Source organism: Leptosomus discolor, chromosome 7 (assembly GCF_034619465.1).
Source record: "Leptosomus discolor isolate bLepDis1 chromosome 7, bLepDis1.hap2, whole genome shotgun sequence".
Classification (NCBI taxonomy): Eukaryota; Metazoa; Chordata; class Aves; order Leptosomiformes; family Leptosomidae; genus Leptosomus; species Leptosomus discolor.
In genome coordinates, this window is record NC_141397.1 from 6,125,568 (window position 1) to 6,153,405 (window position 27,838).

Here is a 27,838-nt window from a genome sequence, read left to right on the forward strand (position 1 = left end):
CTGCAGAAAAAACCACATTCCTCTCTCCAGTGTGGTGCTAAGCCTGTTATGTAAGTTCATCTCTCTATAAAACACGTACACTGGAACATGCACCTAATTAAATGAACTTCCAGCAAAAAAAAGTGTTGGTGTAACGTTCCTTTTATCATCAGATATGTAATATGGAGGGTGAAGAAGAAAACAAATGATAAATAGTGGCAACGTTACAATAAAAGTTGCTTGAAATGCAGTTCTTGCTCTACTTTTGTTGTGAGAAATGATTAAAGCTAAACTGCAAGTTAATTTTTCAGAAAGTAAGGATAAAGGCTTTCATTCCTTGTAGTTTCTGCCGGAGAATTAGACTTACCGTGTTCACTAGCAGTAACTGGTCTTCCTCCATCAAAATAAAGATAGGAGAAAGCAACCATGAAGCTTTTCTCATTTCTGAGAGGGATTCAAGTTTCGATTTGCTGATTTGTGTGCTGCAGGAACGCGCTGAAAACTCTTCGTTTTATGAGGATGCTCATTTGGCGCCCACACAGCGGAACCCCACGCCCTTAAGGACGCCGCTCTCCAGCTGCTGCCTGCGGCTGCTGATACTCTCCCAGGATGCAGGTTTTAGGCTTCTTTTGGAGGGACAGGACTTGCCATAACCCCTGCGCCGCCCCAGGACTGCTGACTGGGCCTGACACCCCCTCTCATACCCGCGTGGGTGACGCAGGGCTGTGGCACTACACCGGACGCTTTCGGCTCCTCAAGCCCGCTCCCGCTAAGGAAGCTGGTGGGGGATGCGCATACGGGCGGGGAGTAACACGTTGCCTCACCTTCCTCCTTCCATCCTGCCCAAGGCCTAAAGGCGGTGCTGGCTGACGTACCAGGGCCCTTCTTCAGCCTGTGACTTCTCTTCTGAGGTCCTTCTTTCGCTCCTGAGTTAGCGCAGAGTCACAGGACGGTCGAGGTTGGCAGGGAGCTCTGGAGCTTGTCTAGTCCGACCTTGCCGGTGAGAGCAGGGTTGAGACGAGGTTACCCAGCGCCCTGTCGAGGCAAGTCAGACGCTTCCAGTGGAGGTGCCGCTCCAGGGAGGCGCCACCACTTCTCGATGAGTGTTCAGTTGCACTCCAGAGCATTTGTCTTCTATCCAGCTGGAATTCCACCTGCAGCAGCTTGGGCCTGGGGGCTATTTGCTGTCCTGTCACGGCGCATCCCCATCGACCTCTGGGGATCGTAAGCCTGTGATGAGACCTCCCCGCGTCTTCTTTCCTCTGGGCTGAACAAACCAAATTCCTCCAGCCCTCTGATCCTCATGCTGGCACCCTCGCTGGACCTCTCTTGTTTTTTGATGTGTCTCTCGAACCGAGTTGACCAAAAACGGGACACGGGGTTCCAGACGTGCCCTCGCGACTGCCAGCTCAAGGGGAATAGTTACGTTTTCCATCTTCTGGCTGGACTGCACTTTCGCCTTCACCGTGGCACGGCACCACGTACCTTGGGTGCTGCCAGGGCGCGCTGCTGGCTCCAGGTGAGCTTGCTGCCTACCATGACTCCCAGGTCTGTACTGCTGCTTGGCATTACCCCATCCCAGATACGGGCCTTTGTTAAATCTCCCAGTTCCTTTCACCCTTTGGACGTGAGATTCCTTCCCTTTTTATTTCAGCTTCCCTATTTTTCTTCCTTAAAGTTCCATGCATTGTGCAGGTGACCTGAAATTATGGTTTCAAAAGGTAGCTCAAGACCTTGGTTTCAGTTGGCTTTCAGGAATGTTGACTTTCTCAGGTCGAATCAGTGTACAGAGAGGCTCGACCAAACGAAGCTTCGGCTGTCATGTTTTCCTAAAGAGGCCCCCTCTCAGTGACTGTCCATTAGGATTCAGTAAGCGTAATCCCTAGTTTGCCTTGAGTCTTCTGCACTCTGACAGCTGACTACGCTCATGGACATGGTCTATGATGTAATCATTGCCCAGCAGCAATTTCACAGACCCAGAATCTGTAGATCTTACATGTTGTAATAGACATGAAAAAGGCTGAATTTAAGAGATTTTCTCCGAATGCAGACTGGATCCCATTTGGAACTTGAAGCTAGGCTAAGGTCGTAAGCAATGTCATTTCAGAGTAAATGTCATTGATTTCAAATTTTGGATAAAATTAGAGGCATGGTATTTCTGGCCTGGAATATTTTTCTGCCCCTCTCTTCTTTTGAGTAAAGAAAAATTAAGGTGAAGCGCAGAATTGGTTCAGCTTTCTGCTCAAAGAATGTGCAATGCAATATTTCAACGTAAAGAATTTTATTACAGAATCTTTTTTAACATTTTCCCCAAAGAATATAGAATTTGAAAAGAACATACACATTTTACAGGAGTAACTGTTAAGTACTTTAAGTTCCTTATAAGTAACATGTCACAAGATGTTTCCCCTGATTCACGATTGGGCCAGAGCTCGTCATTACCCCAGGTTTAGGCAGGACCTATTGGCCGTGACCTTCCCATGGAAGAGCTGTCCCAGCTCAAGCCGAGGAAGGCGGAGGCAGCCCCGGAGCCCCAGTGCGCCCCGGGACCCTAACCTGGAGCGCGGTGGCTCTCCTCCGAGACTCGCTGCCGCCTCTGCCTTTTCACGTGACCATGAGAACAAGCGCGACTCCATTGTCTGCGTCAACAACCCCACGCTTGCACCTATTTCCAATGTTCCTACTTTCCCCTGTTCCTTGGGCAGGAAAAGCAGGATTGGTGCTGGGGATTTCACCACGCTTCTGAAATCCCAAATAATTTGTCCTAAAGGGCTAGCGTTTTCAAAGAGACTTTGAAGAGCAACGCATCCCCCTGAGCCCCAAGTGCTACGTGTGGAATCCGGAACCAGCCACACTCCTGCACCCCCAGATCCCAGAGCGGACGGTGACCACATCGTGCCTCCACACCCACGTTCCAGGCACGCACCTCTCGCCAACCGTCGGGAAATTAAACCTGTGCACCCGCACTACGGGAGGCCCACGCATGTGGAATGTCACCGTGTGTCCCCAGGGGCACGAACAGATGCAGTAAACACAACTGCCACACCGCTCCCTGCTTTTAAAAAACTTCCCTTTATTCCTCACAGTTTGCTAATCCTTGAAATGAAAACACAGGTGCATCCCCTGCACGGGTGTACTGACGTATCCTCACTCTTACAGCTTTCAGAACAGGAAACAAAACCTTTCAATATATTAAATAGTAAAAAATTAATAGTACTTCTCCTCGGTTATGAGGGTGGTTCCTACTCCTCGAAGTCGAAGGATATTGCCTTGTACAAAACACCAGCTACTCATCGGGCGGTGCAGAGAATCTCCACCTTTGCCACCCTCGTGCAGCAAGCGGTACTTCTGGTTGTGGCGTTCCCACGGACGTCATGAGACACGGCAGGAAATGGGAGCGACACCAACGCAGTTAAGGGAAGCTTTTTTCCCGAAATGGCATTTAGTCAAAAGACCAAGTGAAATCCCACTTGTACCGACACACACACACGGATTTCCCCGTCTATCTCACTGTGACCAGGTTCAGCGTGAACAATATTAAGCATCTTTTCTGTTTATGAAGTAATTCATAAGCAACATCCCAGTGTGCCCAACGGCATCCTTACCTAAAAGCTGAGAGTTAGAAACCGTTATTCTTGTCAATCGAGATATTTTAAGTCATTCTGGTCTTCCCTTCAGTAGACTTTGATAAACTTGGAATATTTTTGACCAAACCAATAGTGAAATAATTCTCTTGAAACACACATTTCACAGTCGGCTTGAGACATCTGCAACAGCAGTATCATTTAATAAAATTGCCACAAAATAGACAGTAATGTTGTGCACTCACTCGTCAAAAATAGTTACAGCAATGTCATGAAAAGTTGAGAATTCCGACAAGTATCTTCAGAAGCTTAACGGCTGCTGAATTCCTTCAGATAAAGCTTTGTAAAGTGGTGTAAAAAAGCCATTTCACAGTTGGGTTTCCAATGCTTTTAACTACAGTTCTGTCGACTTGCAGAAAAACATATTTAAATCACAATTAAAATAGATTTTAGGTTCTGAAAACAGGAATAATCCAAATCAAATGCTTTTTCTTTTTCACCAAGTGGCTGATTAACCACTGATACTCATCGATTTTTACTATGCTTACCGCTGGTAGACGTACGGATGGGTCTATGCCACTCTAGTCTTTATCAGATAGTTAGTACCTACTTGGACAATCTACAACAGCACCTGAAGTATTTCTAGACAGATTAGCCAGGACTTCAACTCAGGAGGAACACAGACGTGCTGTCTTTCAAAGGGAGTCTTGCATAAGCCGTGCTGCAAGAACTCACACGTGGTCAGCATCAAAAGTACTTCAGGACCCCTGAGGTGCAGGGCCACAGCCAGAACTCTTGTCCCTTCCCACCCCGCCTCTTACTCCTCAGCATCCTGAATTTTTTGAAGAGCAATGTCAGCCAAGCGAGTCTCACTTTCCAGTGGACCCTCAGGGTGCAGGGCCAGTGCCTCCGTCGCTTTGGTCAATTCAGGTTCTTCCGTGCGGTCAGCAGCGTCATTTGGATCCACTTCTTTGGTAGCTTCTGGGCCAGGGTCTGGCTGCTCTTCGCTTGGAGAATGACCCTCGAGTAGTCGCGCTTCATCTGAACAGAAGAGAAATCGCATCGTCAGAAAACGCTGAACTCATCGGCCAGGAAACAGCTTTATTCTTCAAGAAGAATAAACACCAGGAAACTTGCCATCCCTGACAAAAGGGATTAATTTAACCAAGATCTAAGACACTCGAGTTCTGCTTAAGTTGGCGTAAGATTCCTCTGAAACTAACCCTACTCAAAGCTCATTCATTTACCTCCAATTGAGCCATGCTCCTTTTTAATACAGAGGGGCAGAGTGGGGCACTGCAGCTATTTTAACGATCGGTTCAAACACGCTTCACTGACGCTGTGCTGGCAGTCAGCTTGCCAAAGCCTGGCTGCAGGCCGGTTACACAGAAGAGTACGGGTGGGTTTTGCTTTTTGTTTTTCAAAAAAAAAAAAACAACCCCACCCCCCAAACCCCAGAGAGGCACGTACGTGGTGACACAGGAAGCATTTTTGCATACAGCAGACTGAAGCAATTATTTGCTAATGAACAGCTGACCACAACGAACTTTGGTTGAAGTGAGACATCCTAAAATGTAGGGCCTGGCTGCATGGAACAGAACCGGCTGTCGCACCTGTACTTTTCAAGCAATGTTTTCACAGAATAAAAAAAAAAAAAAGTTAAATAACTTTTTGCCCTGATTCTGCTAAGTAGGGGTTGTGTGCTGGCAATTCCGGAAAGGAAGAGGGGAAAGGCTATTTGGGAGCCCAGGCACCTTTAGAAGTAGTTCATCTTGGCTTCTTGTTCTCCGTTATGATTGACAGCCAGCTAAAACCATGCCCCAGCCCCACCAGGGTCTCCTTTGGCTACAGAGCCAACCGCCTTCGGCACAGGCTGAAGCACAGACTTCCTTAGCACTGGCCTGTGTACAGCGGAAGCTCTGAAACTCTTACTTGTAGTTGCAGCTGTGGATTTTTTTTTTTTAATTTTTATGTTTATTTTTTATTCCTGATGTTGAGGATTTCTAGGGGTGTTTATTAGCTTTTTGAAATAAAACTGCTGTTGGTACGAAGGGCTTCGCTACAGCACCACTCACAAGGTGACCCGAAGCCAAGATGAATTCCCTCCCTTGCTAACAACACACCATCTGATCAAGTCTACGGCGCGTTGGCCACGCATCTGAAGAAGTTCATGAAGATTAACGGGTAGGTAGGGCAGCAACGAAATGTGAGCTTCCCTTGCTGCGGAGGGAGGGAGAAGAGCCATCCACCGCGATCCTGTCTCTCCCTCCGAAGAGGCCAGGCCCTGGCCACCGGCTTGGCCCCTGCAGGCGAGCGTGTCTGTCCCCACGGGAGGCAGCGCCCTGCCCACTGCTTGCTGCGCTTCGCTGCGTGGGTGTGACACACCCAGGGACCTCCCGCGTCCTTGCCTCCAGCCTCCACCATCATCCTCATCCCACGTGCCAGCGGTTGGGGCTGGGGACACTAACGAATGACAGATGCTCTCTGTTAACCCCAGCAACGCTTGTTGTAACGGCATCACCACAGGAAGCCATTGGAAACTTTAGCAATTACTAATTTATTACTAATTTGTAGCCTGCTTTTAGATTCTAGAGTCCAGCTGACGTGAAGAATACTTCCCTTGTAAGACAAGGGCGATTTGTCCAGTGCACATCCTTAAAACAAGGGAAGGGGAATCTAGTGAGCTGTAAAAAAGTGGTTTCACCCCCAATTTTCCTATTATTTCACTCGCAGAAACATCGTATCAGGGTAAGCTGGGGTAGGGGTGGTGATAAGGTGTTTTTTCTGTTATTATTTGCTTACTGAAGGGAGAAAAACACGAACAGTGTAAAGACAAACGCTCGCTTCCTTCACACGCAAAGTATACAACGCGATTAACTCGATACTGTGATTATGAAAGAGGAAGCAGGACAGAGAGTTAACGCCCCCGTTAACCTTTGCAACCGGGAGGAGCGGGCTGCTTGCCGATTATCCAACTTGATAATAACAAAACTCATTACCCTGACGCCTCCCACGGAAGGCAGAGTACCGTGAAACTTCTGCACGGGCTGGATTTTGCACCAGCGCGGCGTAGTTCAGGATGCTGTAGCTGCAGAGACCTGCGCCACTCTGGCGCCAAACACCAGGCTTCAGAACACGCCCGGCACCGGCAAACCAGAAGACGGGGACTCCAGCAACCGCAGGTGTGCCCTTGCGTTACAACAAACCTCTCTTTCAACCTCTGACAACAGGTTGTCTGACCTGTTACTGCTGCTCCTTGTGGCGCCGTTAACGCAGCGCTAGTTTCAGCAAGCGAACTCTAGATCCTGACCTTTCTTTTGCCTTTTTTCTTGTTTCCTTTTTTCTTTGGCAGCTTCTAGTTCTTGTTTCTCGTGAATTTCCTTCAGGGTCTTGCAGACTTTTTTGTGGGTAAACCAGTGTATTTTCTGGCAGTTCTGGTCGCAGTACATCACCTGGAAGTTACCAGAGGGATCAATTCACCTTTGTGTACTAAAAAAATATACAATATTGTTGCATTTCTTAGTGTACTGAGTTAAATCTCCCTATGTATAATACTTAATGGTATTTTTAAGACATTTGCAAGGTCTATGGAGTGATTCTAAGCTATATAAAAAATCTATAAAGAACAGTTTGTTTTGTTAACTCCAAACATACAGAAATTTTGCTCTTTCTTTGTTCACAAACACACGCACTTGGAAATTCAAGTGCTCCTACTGGGGAGTTTCAGGCATCTCTCCCAGAAGTAGATGGCTGACACGCCGCTGGTGTCGGCGTGCATGCCATTCCCCCTACGGCGGCTACACAGCGAAGCATTCAAACCCCTCAGCACCTCAGTGGCGCTGGTTTTTGTGGTTCGTTACGACTACTGATGGGTTCTTACCATTTTACATACTGAACATCGTTTGTCTGCTCCCTTTCCCCCACAAGTCGTACAGAATTCGGCATCCACAAACCCCACCTGGCCAGTAATGGCTTGGGTAAGGACAGAGAAAGCTGTTGGATCAGAGCCCTGAAAGGCAAGACAAGAGGTGGCAAAGGGATCAAAACCCGACACCGTCCTGAAGCGGAATGCACCAGAGAAAAACCAACCCGGCCGCGCAAGCTGCCGACCGCAGCCTCGCTGAAGACGCCAGAGCAGCCAGAGCAGAGCACTAAACCACAGAACCCCAACTAACACCCTCAGCTTAACATTTATACGGTGAGATACCTTTTTGTGTATTAAGTCAACTTCGTCCTTAGCTTCTGTAGAAGGGAGGATAAAAATTATCATGTTTTTACTCTGTAAATTATGAGGAACACTATTAGGGAGCTCAGTGTTCTTTGCACACCGTCACCCGCCCGTAGCTCGTACGAGCGGACTCGTCTCCGCGCTGGCGCACAGAAAGGCGTCTCACAGTCGCCGACACGCTGTTGGGCTCAGCGTGCTGAGGCGCTACAGACCAAGTCGTCAGAACTCAAAAGCTTCAAACCAATTACTGGCATGTTATTGTCTGGATATCGTTTGCAGTATCTTTCCCATGCAATACAAGCACTGAGATTTAGTGCATTTTACCAATAACCATAAATTAAGATTATTCTTTTGGGCAATGACATAAAACATTAGAGGAAAAAAAATGCCAAGTTGCTCCAGCTCTAAGTAAATCCTTAAACTGTTCAGCTTCCATGGCATATGCACGAGCGGTACCGCTGCGACAACGCCGAGATGCCCAGCCTGACTCCAAGCAACCGGGCACGCCGAAGGCCAAAGGCTTCCAGCCAAATCAACACGTGCAGCATCTCCCCCCTTCCCGTTCTGCGGAACGCAGAGACCCACCTTAGCAACCCGCACTTGTTTAAAGGCAGAAGAGCCTGCGAGCTCTTCCGAGGGAAAAGGGACAGGAAGGAAAACGTCTCCTAATGCAGCGCGATGGCTGACGTTTTCACACTGCGCTCGTTTCCCTGGCTCGGACAAACAGTGGGGGCTGCATGAAGCCTCAGGACATTTTAGACTCAGAGCCACTTAAGACGGAGGCTATTTTTGATTCACTCAGCATAATCCAAGCACATCACAGAAATGGTCCCACTTCCCCAGCGTTAGCGCACACAGCTCTCGGAGACCAGAACGGACATTCTTAAAAAAGCACAGTCAGCATTTCTTGTGTAGATTTACTCTGAACTAATTAGTAGTGCTGTAACGAAGAGTGTGTAAGCAAAGGCGTAGGAAGAAAACTGAAGGGAGATTTTTTTATTTGTAACTTTGATTTCCTAACGTAGATACGCATTTTGCTCTGTACTGCATCATCTTGCCTCTCCCTGTGAAAAAAGGAGCTTCACAGAATGTTTCTTCTCTTCCTACCACCACGTATTACCAACTTTCTGTGTACGCCCGAAATAACGAATGCATGAAATCTAGGAAATGAGTCGATCTTAAATTGAGTTTAGACATTGTGGAAAAAAAAGGGCGTGAAATGAGTTTCATCTGTGTCTGAATCTACAATTTGTAAAAGTGAATTGGCAAAGAAAACCCGAGCAGACATCCCAGAGCAGGAAAAGAAAGCTCCGACAGAGAAACGAATCGATTCAATTGTCTGTAAAAAGCTGAGGTATTTAAGCATTCATTATGGGCACAGGAAAAAACTCCTCATTAAAGTATTTTAGAGCATTTTCCTGCAACGTGTAAAATAAAATTCCAGTTTGCCAGAGGGTTCAGGGACATCAAAACCCTTTGCTTAATATAACGCCCTGCAGAAGCTGAGAAACAGAAAGATGGCTTAGCTTAAACTGAACTGACCATGCAAGTTGCTTAGGAAGTATTTTCTTGGTAGGAAAAACTTACTATTTCAACAGGAGCAATACTTCTCACGAGCTGCTGGAGCAACGTAGCTTCACAGTAAGGGAACTTTCGGATACTTTCTCGAATTAGCTTCTCTTGATATACAGGGAAACCATCTTTCTCTCTCCCTTTCAGGAGACTAAATTTTTTAAATTGAAATCAAAGAAGAAATCACACAGTAAGTGTTCAAGAACAAATACACAGCACGCTGTACTCTTGTCCTCTTTCAAATTATAGAGGAGAATTAGAATTCAAAATAATTTGGCAACTTTATACATAAAAGTGTTCAAAATGCAAATGAAATTATTTTTATTCTAAGGCACATTCATTACGAAATATAAAATAACTAAATGCATGCTCTGAAAGTGCCAGTTACGAATTCAACCACACATCTACAGGTAGACTAGTACCTACATCCGACTAAAGCAGCAAATGCTTTGTTGTGTTTAAAAATGAGCATTGTACAACCCCACGCTGAAGGTGGCACACCCCTAAAATCCAAATTCTGCTCTACTGACGTGCCATATCGTGTCAAAGCCCTGACACCTCTGCATGTCTCTAGCTGGCTCCCACTCTTTTCTGCGGATCACTGATGAACTGTTTGATTTCAGACCGTGAAAGCCGACTTTGTAATTTATTTCCAGTATCACGCAGCAATCCATGGAGGTCTAGGGGGAAAGTCACCCTTCCAAAAGCCAGGCCGCTTTGGCACTGAAGATCAGGCAGCTGGTTTGCTGGTTTTGTAACTCCAAGTGGGTTCTGAAGATCTGTCTAAGTGATTTAAGAGTCCAAGTCTCACCCAGAGCCGGTGGGATCTGCAGTTTGCGGTTGCTTCAGTGTTTTTGAAAAGAATCTCACCCTGTATGACTGCCGGAGAGCAAAACGGCAAGAGAAACGTTCCCAGATGATCCCTATCAGGCATTGGGAAATTCTCTTTTCAAGCCTATCACTCCCCTTTTTCTCCACCACATGTTGCTCTTTGCTGCTTCGCAGCGTCTGTGGGATTGCCAAGCTCTAACCAGTTCCAGCAGGGAGCAGAAACTCTAGGAATGTTTCCTTTGCACCCCAGGAAAGGACAATGCCACTTCAGACAGAAAACAGGGAGTCGGTGCCGCCCTGAAGTGACTGCAGCTGGGATGATTTCAAAACGTACTTGGCACAGCCTTTACCCAAGACAGCCCAATCTGCCGTTACAGTTGTCTGTGAAGCTGGTCGGCACACGCGCCCTCAGCCCTCCCTGCACAAACACGTACCTTTTGATAAATCCGTCTAGTTTATCCTCTCGCTCTTTTAAAAACGTAATGCATTTCTGGAAGAGGCAACTGATGTAGTGCATTTTCATAGCCAGTACTTCATTCATATCTTTCTGCTTCATGCATTTCTCACAAATCAGATCCAGAACCCTGTAACATTTCTGCAGTGCTTCTACTTCGGCCAATAGAGGGTTCTCTTTTACCAGCATCACAATCTAGGAGAAAGATTGAAGACAATGTGAGCCAATCAGGAACTCTTAAACTTGTGCTTTAGCATTTATACAGGTTATATAGCTCATCGTGGCTAAATTTCAGTGCAGTTTCTACTATTTCTCTACTTCCATCTTCTTTTCTCAGTCACTATTTAGTATGACTATTTTATATACTGTAATCCACAGTTCCCAGACAAGACATTTAAAGTTCAGACTGCTATAAAAGCAGTAAGGATTTTGTTCAGAATAAGAACCTGAAGAATCAAAACCATTTCCAAATAAAACAGTTACAGAAACTCCCACACACTGTCCTAAAAATCTCTTTCCTTTTGAGCACCTACAATAAACTGGACTTGTATGATTTAAGCAGCTCCACAGAACACACCACCGCCTCGGAGTACTTCAGGGAGACCAGTAAAGCACCGAACTAACCAGTTTAAGAGGAAACCGATTACTCTGCTCACTAAACCAGCTGCCACCGGTGCACTACTGTTTGTATGTACTGCAGATGCCCGCCTGGCAACTCCTGACACATTCCTGCCTTATAACGGCAAGCCCAAGGAACTTGTCTTTGAATTTAGGTATATTAATTTCTCCAAACTGCACTGGAGGAATAAACCATAAGAGACATTATTTTCAGCAAATGTGCTGGGAAATACGTGTCTCTTGCCCATACTGTCAGAAACAGCAGCAGCAGTAGATGTGACTGTGGTGAATCAGGGATGAAGGCAGGAAGATACATGCCGAGACAAGCATTGAGAGAACAATGAGATTTTGTTAAGATAGGAAATGAGTTTATGTTTCCACTTCAAGTGGGGCTAGGAAAAAAAGCCAAAAAAGAAAGCTGTTTATGGTTATCAATGTAAAAAACAAGAATCTCTCCACTTAAAGGTGTTAGTTCAACAATCTGGTGTAAATAAGCACTGAAATAGCTTAATTTTTTAATCACATCTAAATGTTGAGCCTGATTCTCTCTCATTTTCAGAAGCATCTGAATTAACGCATAACACTTTTGATCTCAGCTGGACCCTCAGAGGAGCTGAACACTTTCTGACACGAAGAAACAGTTCCCACGCCAACACACACACACACGAGTTACGTGTTACCCCACCTTAACAGGATGCATGTTAGTCGTAGTAATAATTTTGTGTAGGGGCCCAGCTAATTTTACTGGCAGCTTTGGTTCTTTATCCAAGCCTTGTGGTTTAGTATAGTAGTCCAGCCTTTCCCGTGGAAAGAAGTTGTTGATGACGGTCACACAGTCATGTTGGCCTAAAGGCACACAAGAAAAAAAGAAAATCACCAATGAAATGAAAGAAAACACAAAAAAAGACCTAAACCCAAATCAAATATAAGCAATACAGGTGAGAATCACCCCCGGAGGGGCTTTGCACGGTAACGCTCTGCACTGGTCACAGAAAGCTCTTGCCACTCTTTTGTGTGTCTCTTGTACGTTCTGCCAGTGCCACTTGCTGATCCCAGCAGGGCAGGACTTTTGTTTTGAGAACTCCGTCCCCTTCCCGTACCCTCTTTCCCTGGTAATCCAAAACTAAGCGAACGGGTATTATCCCCAAAGTTACACTACACAGCAGTCTCATACTGGTGTTAAAATTTTTCAAGAGAAGCTCTCTCCACTTTGGACTTGCAAAAATTAATGACATTTGCATGGAGAATTGTAAGTTTTCAGACCTGAAACAGATAGTAGTGTGTTAACTAAAACAGAAGAAATTAAAAGAACAGAACATGCTCAAAATTTACCAAAAAAAAAAAAAAAAAAAAAGAGGACTGTGTTGAAGTAACAAGATGAGAGAATTTACACCCCGTTCTTGTTTTCTACATCTGACAATATGATGGATTACTTGGCTAAAGGGAAAGTAAAATTTAGCTTCTCTAGTTCAGGACCACATTCTTTAAACTGATTGATTTATCTTGGCCCTAATCCTATTAATCAGTAGAAGACAACACGGCCGACCAAATTCCAGCATTTAAAACCCTCCGCTGCTTTAGAAGAGACTGTTCTAAGCCAACAGAGCACAGCGCAAGGCAAAGCACAGGGGAAGAAGTGCCCCCACTTCCCACACACAGATGAATTCGTGTTGATTGGACAGAGAACAGAAAAGAGGAATGGATTCCACTGTTCAGACTTTTACAGAGTAGCGTATCTCAGTATGCCTGAAAATAGTTATTCTGTCTTGGTGATGAGATTTTAAACAAGAACTCTCCAAAATTATGTTGGAGGTAACATTCCCCATTCACTAGTAACTCAATTCAGCATCACATTGGAAAAGACTCTCCAAACCCAAAGGAGAATTAACAGGAGTGGGCTTCTCTGACACATTAAGTGAATAGCGAAGGGTTTGCTGCTTGAACCTCAAGTGAGCCACGTCGATCTTTTCCTCTTTAAAAGAACAGAATGAGGCAAGATTGAAATTGAAACCGCACTAATTCACTAGTCTAGGAAGCAGGTGTAAATGGCAAGGTAAGCTCTTGAATGCAGAACACCCAACGGACTGGCGAGGGAGTTCTCAGACATTTAAACAATACGAGAAGGTCGTGTGGAAGTGAATATACAGGTCCTCATTTTGGTTTTTGGGAAGGTCATCTGGACAGCAATAGCTGAGTCATTAAAATGTCTCTGCTTTTGCTGGTAATATTGTATCACGCCTCCTTGCTAGAAATAGGAAAAAGTGGTATATTTGGGAACCCTAATCCAGGGATCTCCCACCACTGTCAAAGTGGGTAAAGAAGTAAAAAGGGTTTCAGAAAAAAAAAAAGCCACGAAAAAGAAAAGTAACAACAGAAAACAGCCTGGTGGCACGTTTTGCCAAGGACCACGCAGCGTACTGGAACGACAGACCTTTCACCTTGTTCCAGCCCAGTTCAGGTCCGTACGCACCGACTCCCTCAGCAGTAAGTTCCGAGACTTCTCCCTCTCCCCAGCGCAGAGGGAGAAGGGCAGGAGGCACCTCGAGACGACGAGAGTCCCCGACTCCCAGCACGACGGTCGGTCCTTCCCACAAAGGAAGCTCCAGTTACGCTCCTGGCCCTGCGCTCCAGACACCTTGAGCGTTACCTGTTCCCTCTCGCTATCTGACATGTGATGACATTGTGAAAACTTGCCCACTTGGAGAACAGCAGCAGCTGTTCTTGCAGACAAGATCATTTGTCCTTTTAGGAAACGCAGCACGGGAACAGAACACAAATGGACTCCGTTACAGGATGAGACGTGGAAAAAAAAAAAGCTGAACCACGGCGTCCGTTCAGAACAGGTCATTAAATCATGTTTCCCCAACAAAAAGCATCAGAACCTCACATTTGTCTTCTGTAGGGATATAGGAAATGATAACAGACTTTCCACCTTACCCACAAAAGCGGCCATCTGAGCGGCTGTCCTTCCCACAGAGTTGACAACATCAGTCTCTGCTCCAGCCTCTAACATCATCCAGGTGATTTCTTTGTTTCCTGAATTTGGGGGGGAAGATACGGGGAACGAAAGAGAACAAACCAGAACTTGTAATTCTTTATGCTGTAGAAAAACAAGGAGTGGATTTCCTAAAGAGCAGGAATAACGCTGAGGGAAATGAATGTTCTTAAGGTCATTATTTTAAGAACGGATTAAGAGAAAGGCACAGTGCTGCCTCCTTATTTCTGGTCCCAGAGGGTCAAATCAAAGCAAAAACTAAATTCAGGCAGGGTATAACTGCTCCCTGTAATGCACATTCAGCTCCCCGTGAGCTTATGGAAGTCAGAGGCATGTAACTACAGCGAGCTTGGTCCCTCTGGGTAGCAGTATAGAAGCAAATTCTACTAATCTCGTTTGACAGTTCATCTAAAACATTTGCTATTCTAAGAAGAAAAACAAATCCAGTACTATTATGCAGCAGGAGCATAGAGAAGAGAACAGATTGTTCCTTTCTCCACAGCGGGAACTGGGTGTTCAGACTGGGATAAATACCAAGTAAAATGGAGCTAAAATTTGATGGGAAGATTAGATGACTTAATTGGTGCCCTTCAGAGACTAATAAGGACACTTGTCACCACTTGTGCTGGTTCTGCTTCCAAGGGTATTCTTACTTTATCAGTTTTTGTGCATATGCTAAGTAATGAAAAGTGAACATAAAAAAATAAGGGGGTGGTGGATGGAAACAAATGTTTCTGGTTTAAAACCAGAGGGAATTGCAGCAGTAATGCTCATGTACCTTTTGCGCCCACAGGTGAGACCTTAAAGTCAACCTTCGGAAGCATTCAAAGGCAGGATGGCAGGTTAAAAGCTCAGCTGTGAGAAAACGGTAAAACCCCAGCTTTTTCCATAAAGCTGCAGTCATTTAACAGCCTCTAAGAGTTTGTTCTGCTGCAGGCCTGATACTGCTCAATGCCACGGAACACCGTCACTTCCCAAACGTTTTTACCAAAATTTTAGCAGAAAAACAAGCTGATGATCCAGTTAAGGTTCATACTTTTCTGTACTTAGGATGACAGAAGGCAGAGTTTAAGCTCTACCTGCTAAGAAATCTTACTTCCCTAGAATCTCCTTTTGGGGAAGACATAAGTGGCCCAGTTAAAGAAGCTACTTGAAATAACCTCATATTCCCAAATCTAATCTTTACCCCAGAATGTGGGGTTTTTCTGTAGTGTCTTTTTCTCACCCAAGGAAATAATTGTTCCTTTCATCAGGGAAAAAGAACAGCAAGAGGAAAGCTGCAAACCACCACTTGAGACAGGAGAGGGCACATGCAGCTATAAGCACTCTCATGAAAAATAAAAAAATGTAAGAGAAGAGGGAAAATTATAATGTGAGAAAACATGTTTTTAAAACTTACTAAATACATTTTTTAAAGCCCACAAGATAACAGCAAAAATTATGTAGAAGAAAGGCAAAATTTGAAAAATAACTGGGTTGATGTGACAAGCCTCAAATATTACTAAAAGCTACTGATTTGTAGTCCCAAAAAGGCAGTTCGGTGCAGCATCTTTTTCAGCGTAACTCAGTCTAATTAAACAGAACGTATCCCACTGCACAAAAAAACTATCACAGGAGACTGAATTTTGAGATCTGTAACACAGGACAAAGTACAGATAGACTATATGCCTCAAAAGCACTGCACAAAATCAATTTTTATATGAAAAAAGAGCCCAAGCCTGAACAGTAGCTCTGCTATTCAACTGCCCTGGTGATGCTACTGGTCTTGAAGTATTTGCACGGTTCACACAAGTAACAGCAAACCTGAATAATAAAAGCATGTCAACATTTTCCCTTAAACTATTAATTTACGGCAAATTGTACCCATCAACGTCATAAAAATCAGTGGTCTAAGTTTAGTAAGAAGTTACCTGAAAGTCCAGCAAACATCAAGGCAGTGTATCCATGCTCATGTTCATTGCAGTTAACGTCAGCTCCGTGTCGCAAGAGCAACCTGCACATGTCTACCTTCCCTTTGTACGCTGCGTGCATTAGAGGGGTCATACCATGCTACCAACAGAAAGAGGAAGGAAGCAGCATTTTTACCTCTTGGTCTTCGGACCACTGACAATTTTTACTTGTACATGCGTATTCAGTGTAACGACCAAAACCTCACGTAATAAATTTAAGTTAGCAGCAACAGAAAAGGTCACAAAATCTTTGTGGGAAAATACAGTTACTAACATGCGGTACATTTTCCGTTTCCATGTCGCTTTTCCGACTAGGCTGGGCTATATATCTGAACACAGACCAGCGCTGAAGAAGTGAAAACCATTTACCACCGATTTGTCACTGGCCTTTTGTGCAAGACATCGGTGTTAAAGACAACTAATGCTTCCACTAGCAGGAAACGCTCATCTGGGAGAATTCGTTACGTTCCCAAGTCAGCTCTTTTCTCCCCGGCACTATACAAAAAGCGACAAGAAAATTAGGAATGGGCTCTTGGTTTTGCCATTACAAAGAGCTGCAGTTTCTGAAACCCACCTCGCTCGGTTTTAGTCAGGATTACTGGAAACGGAGCTGCCCTCCTCTCTCCCGTTTATTCACCCTGTGGCCTGTGACCTCCCGTCAGCCAGAGCTCTGGCAGCCCTCGTAAAGGTGCGCAGCTCCCACCACGCAGCCTCAAACCTCGCCTTCTGATAAGCTGCACCAGCACCAAACAGAGGCTCTGAGCTGTTGTTAGAGCTGCGCTGGTGGAACTTTAAATGCAGACCTGGGCAGACGTGGGGAAAGCTTCAGGACCAGGGTGAATTGTCAGCGTGGGCTCTCTCCCTCGCAGAAGGCAGCGAGAAGCTCATTTCTGTTTGAGGAAACTGCACGACATTGTGTTTTCAGAATCTGATACGCTGCTTCCAACGGGCTGTTTATTTCCTCTTAACATCAAGTCAGTGCCCAAGAACACTCTCCCACACTGAACACGAGGGAGTGTGCTTTAGTTTGTCCCTGGAGGAAATCAAAATGGCCTTTTCTTCCCTTTTTTGCAGGCTAAGGCTCTGGCATGAATACACTGATGCACCCCATTACTGCAGCTCCGCAAACACTTGGTGACGTGATGCTCTGAAATAATGTAATCGTCAGTTAGAGCCTTAATGTATTTCTTGTCTCAATTTATGACAGAATAAAACTCAGTTGAGTTAAATCTATCAGTATAATTTTCAAAAAATTCCTAAAGGTGAGGGAAATTGGGAAAGTTATACTTATAGTAACAATTTTTAAGTACTATATTTTCATTCTTCCCCATCCTAACTGAAAACAATAAAAAAAATGATTGCTTGATGCATTGTATTTTAGTAACCTGAAATATTGTGCTAAACTGCAGTATAAACTGCCATTAAAGAAACAAAAGACCCGAAGAGATCGCTTCACAGGCACAAAACAAATTTGTGGTCGTTTTTGCTAGCTTTCATTTGCAGTCCTATAAAGGTAAAGGTTTTCTATCTATATGATATCATATTATATTATATCATGAACACAGTAAGCGTATTGACTGGAGAAGGAACTTTAAGAAAACGATGTCTTCAAGTTCGATTATATCTTGAATGCCAGTTGGGCTTTTTTGTCATCCCCCTCCTCCTGGGAAACTTTTTAAAAAGCTTTTGATTAAATTTTGAAAGTGTCAGGCTGTGGCGTGGATAAAAAAAAAAACCATATTGAGCAGAAAACACATGGACAGTTCCTAGAAAACTGCATTTAAAGTCACGCTAATATCAACCCTTCACATTCACAGCAAACAAAAGAGGGACAGGCTAGGCACAAGCTGAGCTGGAAAAGCCTGGTATCCTGGATTATGTCCTGAAATGACTGAAGAGACTAAAATCCCCTTCTCAGGCTGAATATCAGAGACAGGTCCAGCAACAGTCTGTTTTCTGACAGATGACATTCAGATTGTCAATACAACCTAGCCTTAAAAGACTACGCTAGCAGCCAGTTTATTAAGCATACAGATGAAACGAATCATTTCTTGCTCCTGTATGGAACACAGGGTGAAGAACTCGTTTTCTAGCAGCTACTGTGTAACATTCTTCTGATCAAATATCCAGTCTTTTAACCTCCTTCCCTAGGTCAAAAATGAGTCTTTCCCAGTTTCTGGTTTGCTTTGCAGGGATGTTACGTGGTTTACAAGAGCAAAATTAACAGCTGCTGCCTTGTGCAGGGCTGCAAGTATTCCCTCCATGTCTGACCGCACAAGGGGAATAGTTTGCAGCGCCCTTCGATACTGCTGGGCACCTCGCTTGGCCAGGTTCTTCAGCTCCTCAGCCCACGGGGGCTCCCCGGCACAATGGGGCTGTGCCTCAGGGCGCAGCCAGCCCAGCCGTGGCACGCCACCCTTCCCAGTTCCTGATGCTGAAAATACACCAGAAGCAGACGGAGAGGTGTAGATTCCAAGAGCTAAGCTGACCTAATGCTGCCATGGTGGGGGAGCCAACTGAAGAAAAAATACTACGGGGTGAGTGGGCTGAATCCACTAATATGGGAAGAAAAGGATGCGTGGGGAGGCAGGAGGGGCAGGTGAGCACCAGAACCAGGGAGGGGTTGGACTCCACCACCAGAAGCAGGGGAAGAAGAAAGCAGGTCAGTCCATCTCTCTTCAGCACCTGGGAGGGGTGTTTTTGTTCATCCTGTGGACACACAAGTCTTTAAAGATTATAAACTGGAAAAGCAACCTTCTGCCTTCTAGGAACTACGGAGGAAGTTTTCAGCCACACTCGTTTCTCAGCCTTCGTTGACCAGAGGCATGGGGGAGCGTGGGGCAGCCAGGGAACAAACAAACAACACACACAGAGACCATCTTGCATCCCAGTGCCCTGTGCCTATCTGGCAGAAAACCAGACTGTGTTGCGAGTACTCTGAGCACTCAGGCTGACCATGTAACACCACAGACATGACATTTATATTTTTAAAAGCCATTGTTTTGTGGAAAACATGCTGATTATTGGCTACTGAAGCAGCCACACAGTCTCATGCTGCTCAGAGAAAAAAGGAATCCAAGTGGTCCCGACATTCCCAGTGTCCTATTTTATTCTTTCCATTCAGGCAACTATACCAGTTCTATTAATTCAGAAAAATTACAAACTAAACACAGACTGTAGGTTTGGCTTTTATTTGAGACAATATTTGGGAATTTACTAAAAAGGAAACAAATGATGCAAAAATAGCAGGTGCCACAAGGAACACAGAAGTACGAGTTGATGTATGTCTTCACAATCAACTCTCCTAAACAAAAAGGAACAGCACTACGGAAATTAGACCAACTCATTAAGACAGGTTCAGGTGGGTATTTGGAAAATTGGATTGTAAAAATGTCTCTGACATGGTACTGAATGCTGCCAGTCTAGAAATGCACGACTTGAACTTGCATTGGACTCAAGCCTTTAGAAGTTTCACCCTTACAGCTTTTGAATAAGGTTGCCCTTACCTATCTTAAACTTACTGTGAGCAGGATTTGGAAGGTAGTCAACAGACACATGCATGCACAGTGTCAGCAATAGCTAAGTATGAACTAATTGGAAGAGGAAATACTGTTAGTGAGGGCTGGTCATAGCTCTAGTTCTCCTCCTCTATAGTCACCCTGAGCCAAGCGGTTGCTTTCACGTATGTAACCCATTACATTCCTCTGATGAACCTTCTGTTCACCTGCAGTGATGAAAAGTTAAAGTCTCCAACAGTCAGCGACCTGAACTGAAACCAGATCATTCTTAATAGCTGTTGAACTTGTGTATTTTGACATACTATGTAAAAAACATCAAAAGACAGAACTCTTTCCTCAACAAAGGCCAAGGATCCAGTATTTCCTGCTAGCACAGGAAGTCCACACTAGAATAGCAAGACAGGTTAACTGAAGAACTCTCCATGGAACATAATCAGTACGAGTAAAGCTATCTCATAGGCTAATAAGCAGGCTGCTGCTGTAATTCCCAGCAAGTATTCAGTTCCGTAATTAGCACATAGAAGTGGACTGTTTCCAAAAGATGTGTTTTATCACAGAAGTGAGCAGCTGAATTACCAAGCTAGAGGGAAAAAGTAATGCTGCTAATGCCAAATGACAGTTCTGTACATAAGAAGATTATGAACGACCTTAAAATTATTTTAAACACAGAAAAGCTGTGAAGCCTTTTCAGGTCAAGTTGTTCTGCTTGATCTGCAGAAAATACAGGACTGTAGTACTACAGTGCTCCTTTGCAACCGTAACAACCAGCATGGCTGGAGGAAACTTCCACAGCTAGAGAAACCATGTGCTTCCTCTAGACTGCCTTTCCAGAATAACCTGAAAGATCTCGGCTCGCCCTGCAAACGGGTGGAGTTAAAGTCAGCGAACAGCCAACACGAAGTTACAACACTATTTACAAGCTCTGTACTCCCAGGGGAAAGGAAATTCCTCAACACTTTCCTCCATACATTTCCAAATTGGCAACCACTCTGTCTAAAAGAGGACAAAAAAAAATGACTAAGCAGTGTGCATTGAAATGAAAGAGATTTGTGTTTATTTTGCATCCATTTCCACGGCCCTTGTATTTGTCATAATAACTTGGGACACCTGAGCTTAAATGCCCCTGAAGTTTTAAAGCTGCCAGTTGAACTGTTAAAGACCAATTCTGCGGAAGAGCTATGTATATCTTCATTTTCATAAAGAGAGTGATTAAGCCTAAATACCCTTCCTTTCTTACCTGAAGGCACAAAGAAAAAACAACAACAAAAAAATTGGTTTGGTCAGAAAGGATGGCAGGAAAAAACAAGACAGTATCTGCTGGGTATCTACACCCTTCTGGAAGATGGGCAGCTGTGAAATTGATTTGAATAAAGAGTCTTACTCTGCTTTCAAGTGACCTACAGCTCCCAGTGGAGCACTGCAGGCAGGAGGAGGTGAAGGGTGAGTGAGTCTTGGCACACGGGCAGGAAAAGCAAAGAGACTTAGAGGAGCCATTTTTGGGTGTTTAAATACATGTAACAACAGCAGATGCAACACTGGAATACTGTATCCAGCTCATGCCTACATTTTTTGAAGGGAGAAGCTGAGACAACTGGAAAAGACTCTGAAAACTCATGATTATAGCTCAGGTGCTGAAGAAACGCAACTCTGGGCAAGATACTCAAAAAGTCAATGCATTGATGTTAAAGACGTGAGTCCTTGCCTAAAGGTACAGAGAGAAAAAAAGACTGCTGATTGTTGGTAGTGTTTAACCTAGAAGACAGTAGATGTGAGCAGTTAGAATATACAGTCAAACCCAAAAATAAAGGGACATCTTACATGCTTATGTTTTGAAACCAGGAATCGCAGTATGTCACAGCCTCCTTCTGGACACTGTGGGTTCTCCAGCCTGTCGAAATTATTAAACTGTGACTGCATGTTTGCTGTACCACACATAGAAGAGAGAATCACATTAAACCTCTGCTCCTTCTGTGGATTCTCTCATGTAAAAAGGACTTTAAGGAAGCAAAGGAGTTCTTAGTTCCCAACTGAATTGTGCTCCCATTTCAGCATCTAAGCATTCAGTTTTCAGGGCTGCTTCCTCATTTCTTAACATTAATAAAAATAAGTAACAGTAATAATATAAATAATAATGTGAATTTCAGGACAAACAGCTAAGGCAGCAGAGGAAGAAAATAAGACCCAACGCATTCAAAGCCGTCTCCAGCTGTGGCAACGTTGAGTAACAGATGAAGCTCATGTTTAACTGGGGTTTCACACACTCTATTTATGGATAGATATTAAAATAACACATTAGAGGCAAAATGTTTTACAATACAAAAAATCTTAAAAGTTGATGTGAGATGACTGATGGATTAAGAATCCTAAGGAAATGCAAACCCTTTCCTGTTCAATAGGCATCATTACACACCACTCTCAGGGATAAAAAGGGGACTGCAAGAAGTCCATTGCTTGAACTTCTTAAGTCCTATGTGCCTTGGATGTAGTCAGCTGTGAGCATTAGGCAAGTATTGTTAATACGATTTCTTCTTTAACAATAGCCTGAGGCATAACTCAGTTATGGTTTCTATTAATAAACCACATCCTCCCAGCAGTAATTCTGCAGGACAGTCGTACAGCACTAGTTCAGCAACGGCATTAAAGAAAAGCTTGTAAAATCCACACAATAAAGCACATTTGCAAAGAGACTTACACTGTATCTCGGGTTTCTAAAGTTTACAGTAAAGCTTAGCTTGACTAGTTTGTCAGAAGCTTGTTGAAATTCACACATTAGAAATTATGGTTTAAACATCTAACTGTATTTAAGAACAATCAGAAAATGGATCCGTTGGCAGCACAAAAAAGACTAACAATGTTCCTCGAAGATACCCAGTTGAAGAAGTGATAATTTCTCCTGTTCAGCATTCATGAGATCACATCTACAACACCCTGTCCAATTTTGGGCCTTCCAGTACAACAAAGACATGGATAAACTGCAGCGAGTTTCGCAGAGTCCCACCAAGATACGGTGGGAACTTTAGCACTCGTGCAGTGAAGAGAGGCTGCAGGAACTGGGCTTGGTCAGCCTGGAGAAGAGACGGCTTTGTGGGACCCACCAGCAGCCTGCCTGTGCCTACAGGAAAATCATGGAGAAGACAGAGCCAAGCTCTTCAGTTACGATGGCAGGAGGGCAAGAGACAACGAGCCTAAGATGAAACAGGAGTTCAGACAGAAGAGAAAGACATTTTCACCGTCAGCCCAGCAAGGCAGTGGAACAAGTTGTGCAGTCTCCACCCTCAGAGGTTTACAAGGCCAGAGAGGATAAAGCTCGAAGCAACCTCATGTGACCTCGAAACTGAAGCTGCTTTGAGTGGGAGCCTGAACTAGAGACTTTCTGAGGTCCCTTCCAGCCTGAAATTCCCAGAGATCCTATGAAATTATAAAGCTGGGAAAGAAACCACAAACTGCCATTTACATGGGTAACTTATCTAACACACGTGGTGGGCAATTACAGCTTTTCTTCCACGTTACGCTTCGTGTTAACGTTGCACGCTTTAGAAAAACATTGTAAAAAGACAAAGAGGAAACATATGAACATCACACAAGGTTCCTCTCTCTACGAACTTCCTCCCATCTTCACGCAGCACTTAAAGATCGGACCTTCTACGTGTCCATCACATCCACCTCTGCCAAAGACTGTGTTTTCCACTTCTGCCCTAACTGCTCGCTCTCTGAGCACGTTTATGGTTCTGCAAAGATCAGGCTTTGGGTGACGAGAGGCAGGCATGAGAGAGGGACAGGTATTCTTTATCCACACTGTCTGCTTTACCTAAGCAGAGGGACTATAGGTTGGTGAGGTGACAAGAGGTCAGGGAGCACCCCCACGTGTCTTGCTGCAGCGTTCATCTTACCTTACAGACACCAAAGCTCATGCTGGAACTTGAAAGAAAATACAAACAGTGTAGTACTTTAAGTAACATCAATCATTAAATTTGCTTTTTTTAAAAAAAATAAAAGCTCTTCAAAGGTTCATTACTCAGCTGCAAGCTGGAAGCATCTTCAGAATAACTCTGATTACCAGTAGGCTGTACAGCAACGTTATTGAACAACAAGGCCTTCAGACCCAGTATTCTCCTTGCTAAATCCAGCATAACGCTCCTACAGTTTCACTGTACCTCGTCCAAGCAATTGACACGGACATTCTTGCTGCCCAGTAGCCTTCCAGCCTCTTCGGTGTTTCCTTTAATCAGAGAAAGAAAAAAAAAAAAAAAAAAAAAAAGACACAAAGAGAGAGAAAAGGGGTGAGAAAGGAAATAAATTGAGCATCAAAAGGAAAAAGATCAGTTCCATTCCTAATTTGATTCACAATCTTTGTAGATTAACCACTTGGGATGGAGGTGAACCACCAATAAATCAGTAGCACTTAGTGAAGAGCCTTAGGGATGAACAGTGTTCTGTTCCAGGACCTAAAAGCCAAGAAGTTATAACATCAAAGTGTAGTCTGAGAGTATACACTAGAAGTAAACATTATTTTTCGTGAAATAACTGATCTACACACACACAAGAACAGGACATCAATAAGTCTCTTCATAAACAGCACCAGAACAATTCTGAACAAGGAAAATGACACTAAGCATTTTAACACATTCTGTACTTTGACCCCTTTTGGAGCATCTTACGTCTAAAAGCGCTATCTAAATTCTCACCAAAGGAAGTTATCCCATTTCAAAGACTTTTCTGGTCTGAACGAAACATGCTTTATTATTTACTCGCACCTCCTTTCCTGTTCAAATTTGAAATTTGCAACATTCCACCTCCCAGGTCCACAAAAGTGGAAGGAATTTGCTTTTGGCAACAGGGAATAGAGGCGGAAAGGACAAGGACAAAGGTAGCTTGATCGCTGATGTTTCTGAAAACTGCCAAACGCATGAGCAGGCTGAAGTCTGAACAAAATCTGTGCAAGGAAAAATAAGCCCTAACTTTGTATTTTTCAATGTGCTACAAGAATCCTTTCAGCTAAGCCACAGATCTGAGAACCTGATTTACAGCCCGTTGAAAGACTACTCACTAACGTCACTGCAGCTTCAACAGGCAAACAAGTAGAAATAAGAGAACATTCAGAGTCTAAATTTGGGGAATGACGTTTACTGCAAATCAACAGAAACTTCTGATCACTGATTCAATCGTAAGCAAAGCTCTTTGAGCAGTGATGTGCTTAATAAAAATAAGCAGTACACCCCTGATTTTAATGACAGGCTTCATGTTTATCTTCCCTGTATCACAGGGAGGTGCTCTTCCAGCAGATTTTCAGGAAAGCAGCTCTTGCAACTTCAGTTTTGGCTCATTTTCTTTCAAAAAAACATTGCAAACACTAACAGTAATTTATTTTCATAAAGCTTTTGGTGTGTTTTAACTACACTAAAGAGGTTTCTTTCTTTATTTTTTTTTTAATTAATTATTTTAGGGGAAAAACGCCAGTCACGCGAGTCATCTCATACACTTGATACAGACCCAGTAAAACACACTGACTGACAGCCAGGGCACTGTCAACTAGCCTACTCCCCCCAGATAAATATTTTTTTTATTATATGTTTATTTTTTAAACCTGTGAGAAGCTTCTTAGGACCTGGAGTGGTTTTCAGAAGAACATCCCAGCAAAAGAGCACACATCAGAAAGAGCCAGTCTCCGAGGGGTGAGCTTCAAAGTAAATTTGAATGTAAGCAAAGCAAAGTCACATTTACAAGTTCAGAGTTCTGTGTAACAAAACGCTGAAGGATTTCCAAACAAGACAGCAAACTGACAGAACTCAGACTTTGAGAATTGGCTAGAGCTTAAAGCTGGAGCCAGGCTGTTCATAGCGGGGTGGGGTAGGAGGCCAAGAGACAACAGGCAGAAGTGGAAAGAAAAAGAAGCTTCGGACTGGATACAAGGAAAGACATTTTCACTATGAGCCCAGTCAGGCAGCGGAACACGTTGCCCAGAGACACAGTGCAGTCTCCATCCCTGGAGGTTTTCAAGGCCTGATAGGATCAAGGCCTGAGCAATCTCGTTTGACCTCACAGCTGACCTGTTTTGAGCAAGAGGTTGGCCTAGAGACCTCCTGAGGTCCCTTCCAACCTGAATTATCCCATGACCCTAATCATAAGCATCAGGTAAGTTAGACAGAAATGTCTGCAAGACAAAGGTCTGAAACTCTGATTAAAGTGAGTCAATCAAACCAATTCTGATCCACAATAAATTCACTGCTGACTGTCCTATGCTTGTGTCTCTGATACAGAGGAACATTTTAATCAGAGTGAAGCCCCAAAATCATAAATAAGATTTCTTATGGGTTCAAATTGCCAGGAAACTATATATAGAAATTCATGAAGCACATTGGGTGGTTTTAGTCTACGTCCAACTAGCAAACATCGCTCACAATTTTCAAAATACCATTTAGAGCATAACTATTTAGACAGGGCTGTGAAATTCACGTTGCTGGACCATGAAAACCCAACTGTTACACCAAGTGTGACAGAAAGCCCCCCAGCAATAAGCATATGCACCACATAATGTGGTGAAACTGCAACGCTTACATGAAATGCAAAATAAAAATGTAGTGGATAAGAGGTGCATGATACCCTGGACAAGCTCAAGTTCTGTTAATTTAAGAATATCCTGACTGCAAGGACATCCTGGTTTGGCAAGAGCACACAGGCAAACCTGTTAACAGGCTAAAGAATTGGATCCTCCCCAGGAAAACATTATTTTGCAGAGCCCATTAATACACTTCATTAGATAAACGTCAACGTACATTACTAATACACACAAGATGCAAGCTTTCCTTGGCACAGCTCCTCGCAGTTGGGCTTCCCCAGCCCGACCTGCACAGCAAGGCGCACCCGCCCCGGCAAGCAGCCCCCCCCGCAAGCAGCCCCCCTGGCAAGCAGCCCCCCTGGCACCCCCTGATGGCACCGGCCTGCCCCCACGAACTGCCCGGGCGCGACCGAAGCGCACTCTCGCTCCCAGGGGAACAGCCATCTTCCCCGTTAGGGAGAAGGGGGACGGCGCCCAGAGGCGGCGGCTGGAGGGCAGCCGGGCCCGCAGCACGGGCCCCCGAGAACAGCGGCCCGACGAGCCCCGCCGTCCTCACGGCCTGGGGCCGAGGGGAGCCCGCGGCGCGGCCGGTAGCGGCCTGCCCTTCGCCCGCGGCCTACCCTTCCCCCGCCGCCACCAGCGGATGCGAGAGCAAAGCCCTCCCGGCGGGGGGACCGCCCGGGCTCTGCGAGGCCCGCCGGGGCAGCGCTGCCGCCCACCGCCGCGGAGGGGCGAGGGCCGGGCCGGGCTCACCTGTGGCGATCACTCCCAGCAAGTCCTTCTCCTCCGGGCTCAGGTCACCTCTCCTGGGGGGAGCCATCGCGTCCCGCTGCCTTCCCGCGGACCGGTCAGGTGGACACGGAACGGTGCCGCCCGGCGAGGCCGAGCTCAGCCCGGGCCCAACGACCGCCCGGGCCCGGCAGCGCCCCGTAAGCGCCCCCTCCCTGCCGCCCGCCCAGCAGCGCCCGCCCCCGCCCCGCTCCTCATGGCGACTTCCTCCCACAGCTCCGCCCTGCCAGAGGCCGGCCGCGGGGTAAACCATCCCCGCCGAGGCGGGGGGGAAGATGGGATTCCCCTTCCCTCCGCCAACTTCCCAGCTCGGCGCTGGCGGAGAGAAAAAGCCTGTTCCTCTCTTATCCCTCGGTTTGAAGCCGAGAGCGTTTGTTTTTCTTTTGTCTGCGCTTTCTGCCTTCCCAGCGGCTCCTCCTCAGTATCTACCCCCCCCCCCGGGGAGGTGCCGGGAGTGGTGCGGCCTGGCGGAGGGGGCGGCCGCAGAGGCGCCCGTGTGTCAATGTGTCTGTCCTTCACTCCTCCATTGTCTGCTGCCGCTGCCGCCGCCGCCGCCACCGCCGCGCCTGCCCTCCCCTCCCCGGACCGCGCAACCACCGGACAGGTGCGGCGGGCGGGCGGGCTCCCCTCACGGCCGAGCCGCCCCTTACGGCCGGGCCGACCCGCCGAGAGCGCGGCCGCTCCGGGGCGGGAGCGGCGCCTCAGCCCCGCGGCGGTGCTGCCCGGGCGGGCGGGCGGCGGGGCAGCTCCCGGCGGGCGGGCGAG

General features: G+C 45.5%; 1 protein-coding gene across 1 annotated transcript; it reads right to left on the reverse strand.

Annotated features, from left to right (window-relative positions):
- Nucleotides 1-3,737: 3,737 nt before the first annotated feature.
- On the reverse strand, nucleotides 3,738-27,136 carry ANKMY2 (ankyrin repeat and MYND domain containing 2). The gene is made up of 10 exons (XM_086468194.1): nucleotides 27,038-27,136; nucleotides 23,883-23,947; nucleotides 16,172-16,310; nucleotides 14,204-14,302; nucleotides 11,952-12,112; nucleotides 10,629-10,843; nucleotides 9,379-9,514; nucleotides 7,444-7,572; nucleotides 6,874-7,015; nucleotides 3,738-4,604 (listed from the first exon to the last, which is right to left on the reverse strand). Exons 1-10 carry the CDS (start codon nucleotides 27,102-27,104, stop codon nucleotides 4,381-4,383), a joined length of 1,377 nt encoding a protein of 458 aa, XP_086324320.1. The 5' UTR covers nucleotides 27,105-27,136; the 3' UTR covers nucleotides 3,738-4,380.
- Nucleotides 27,137-27,838: the final 702 nt, after the last annotated feature.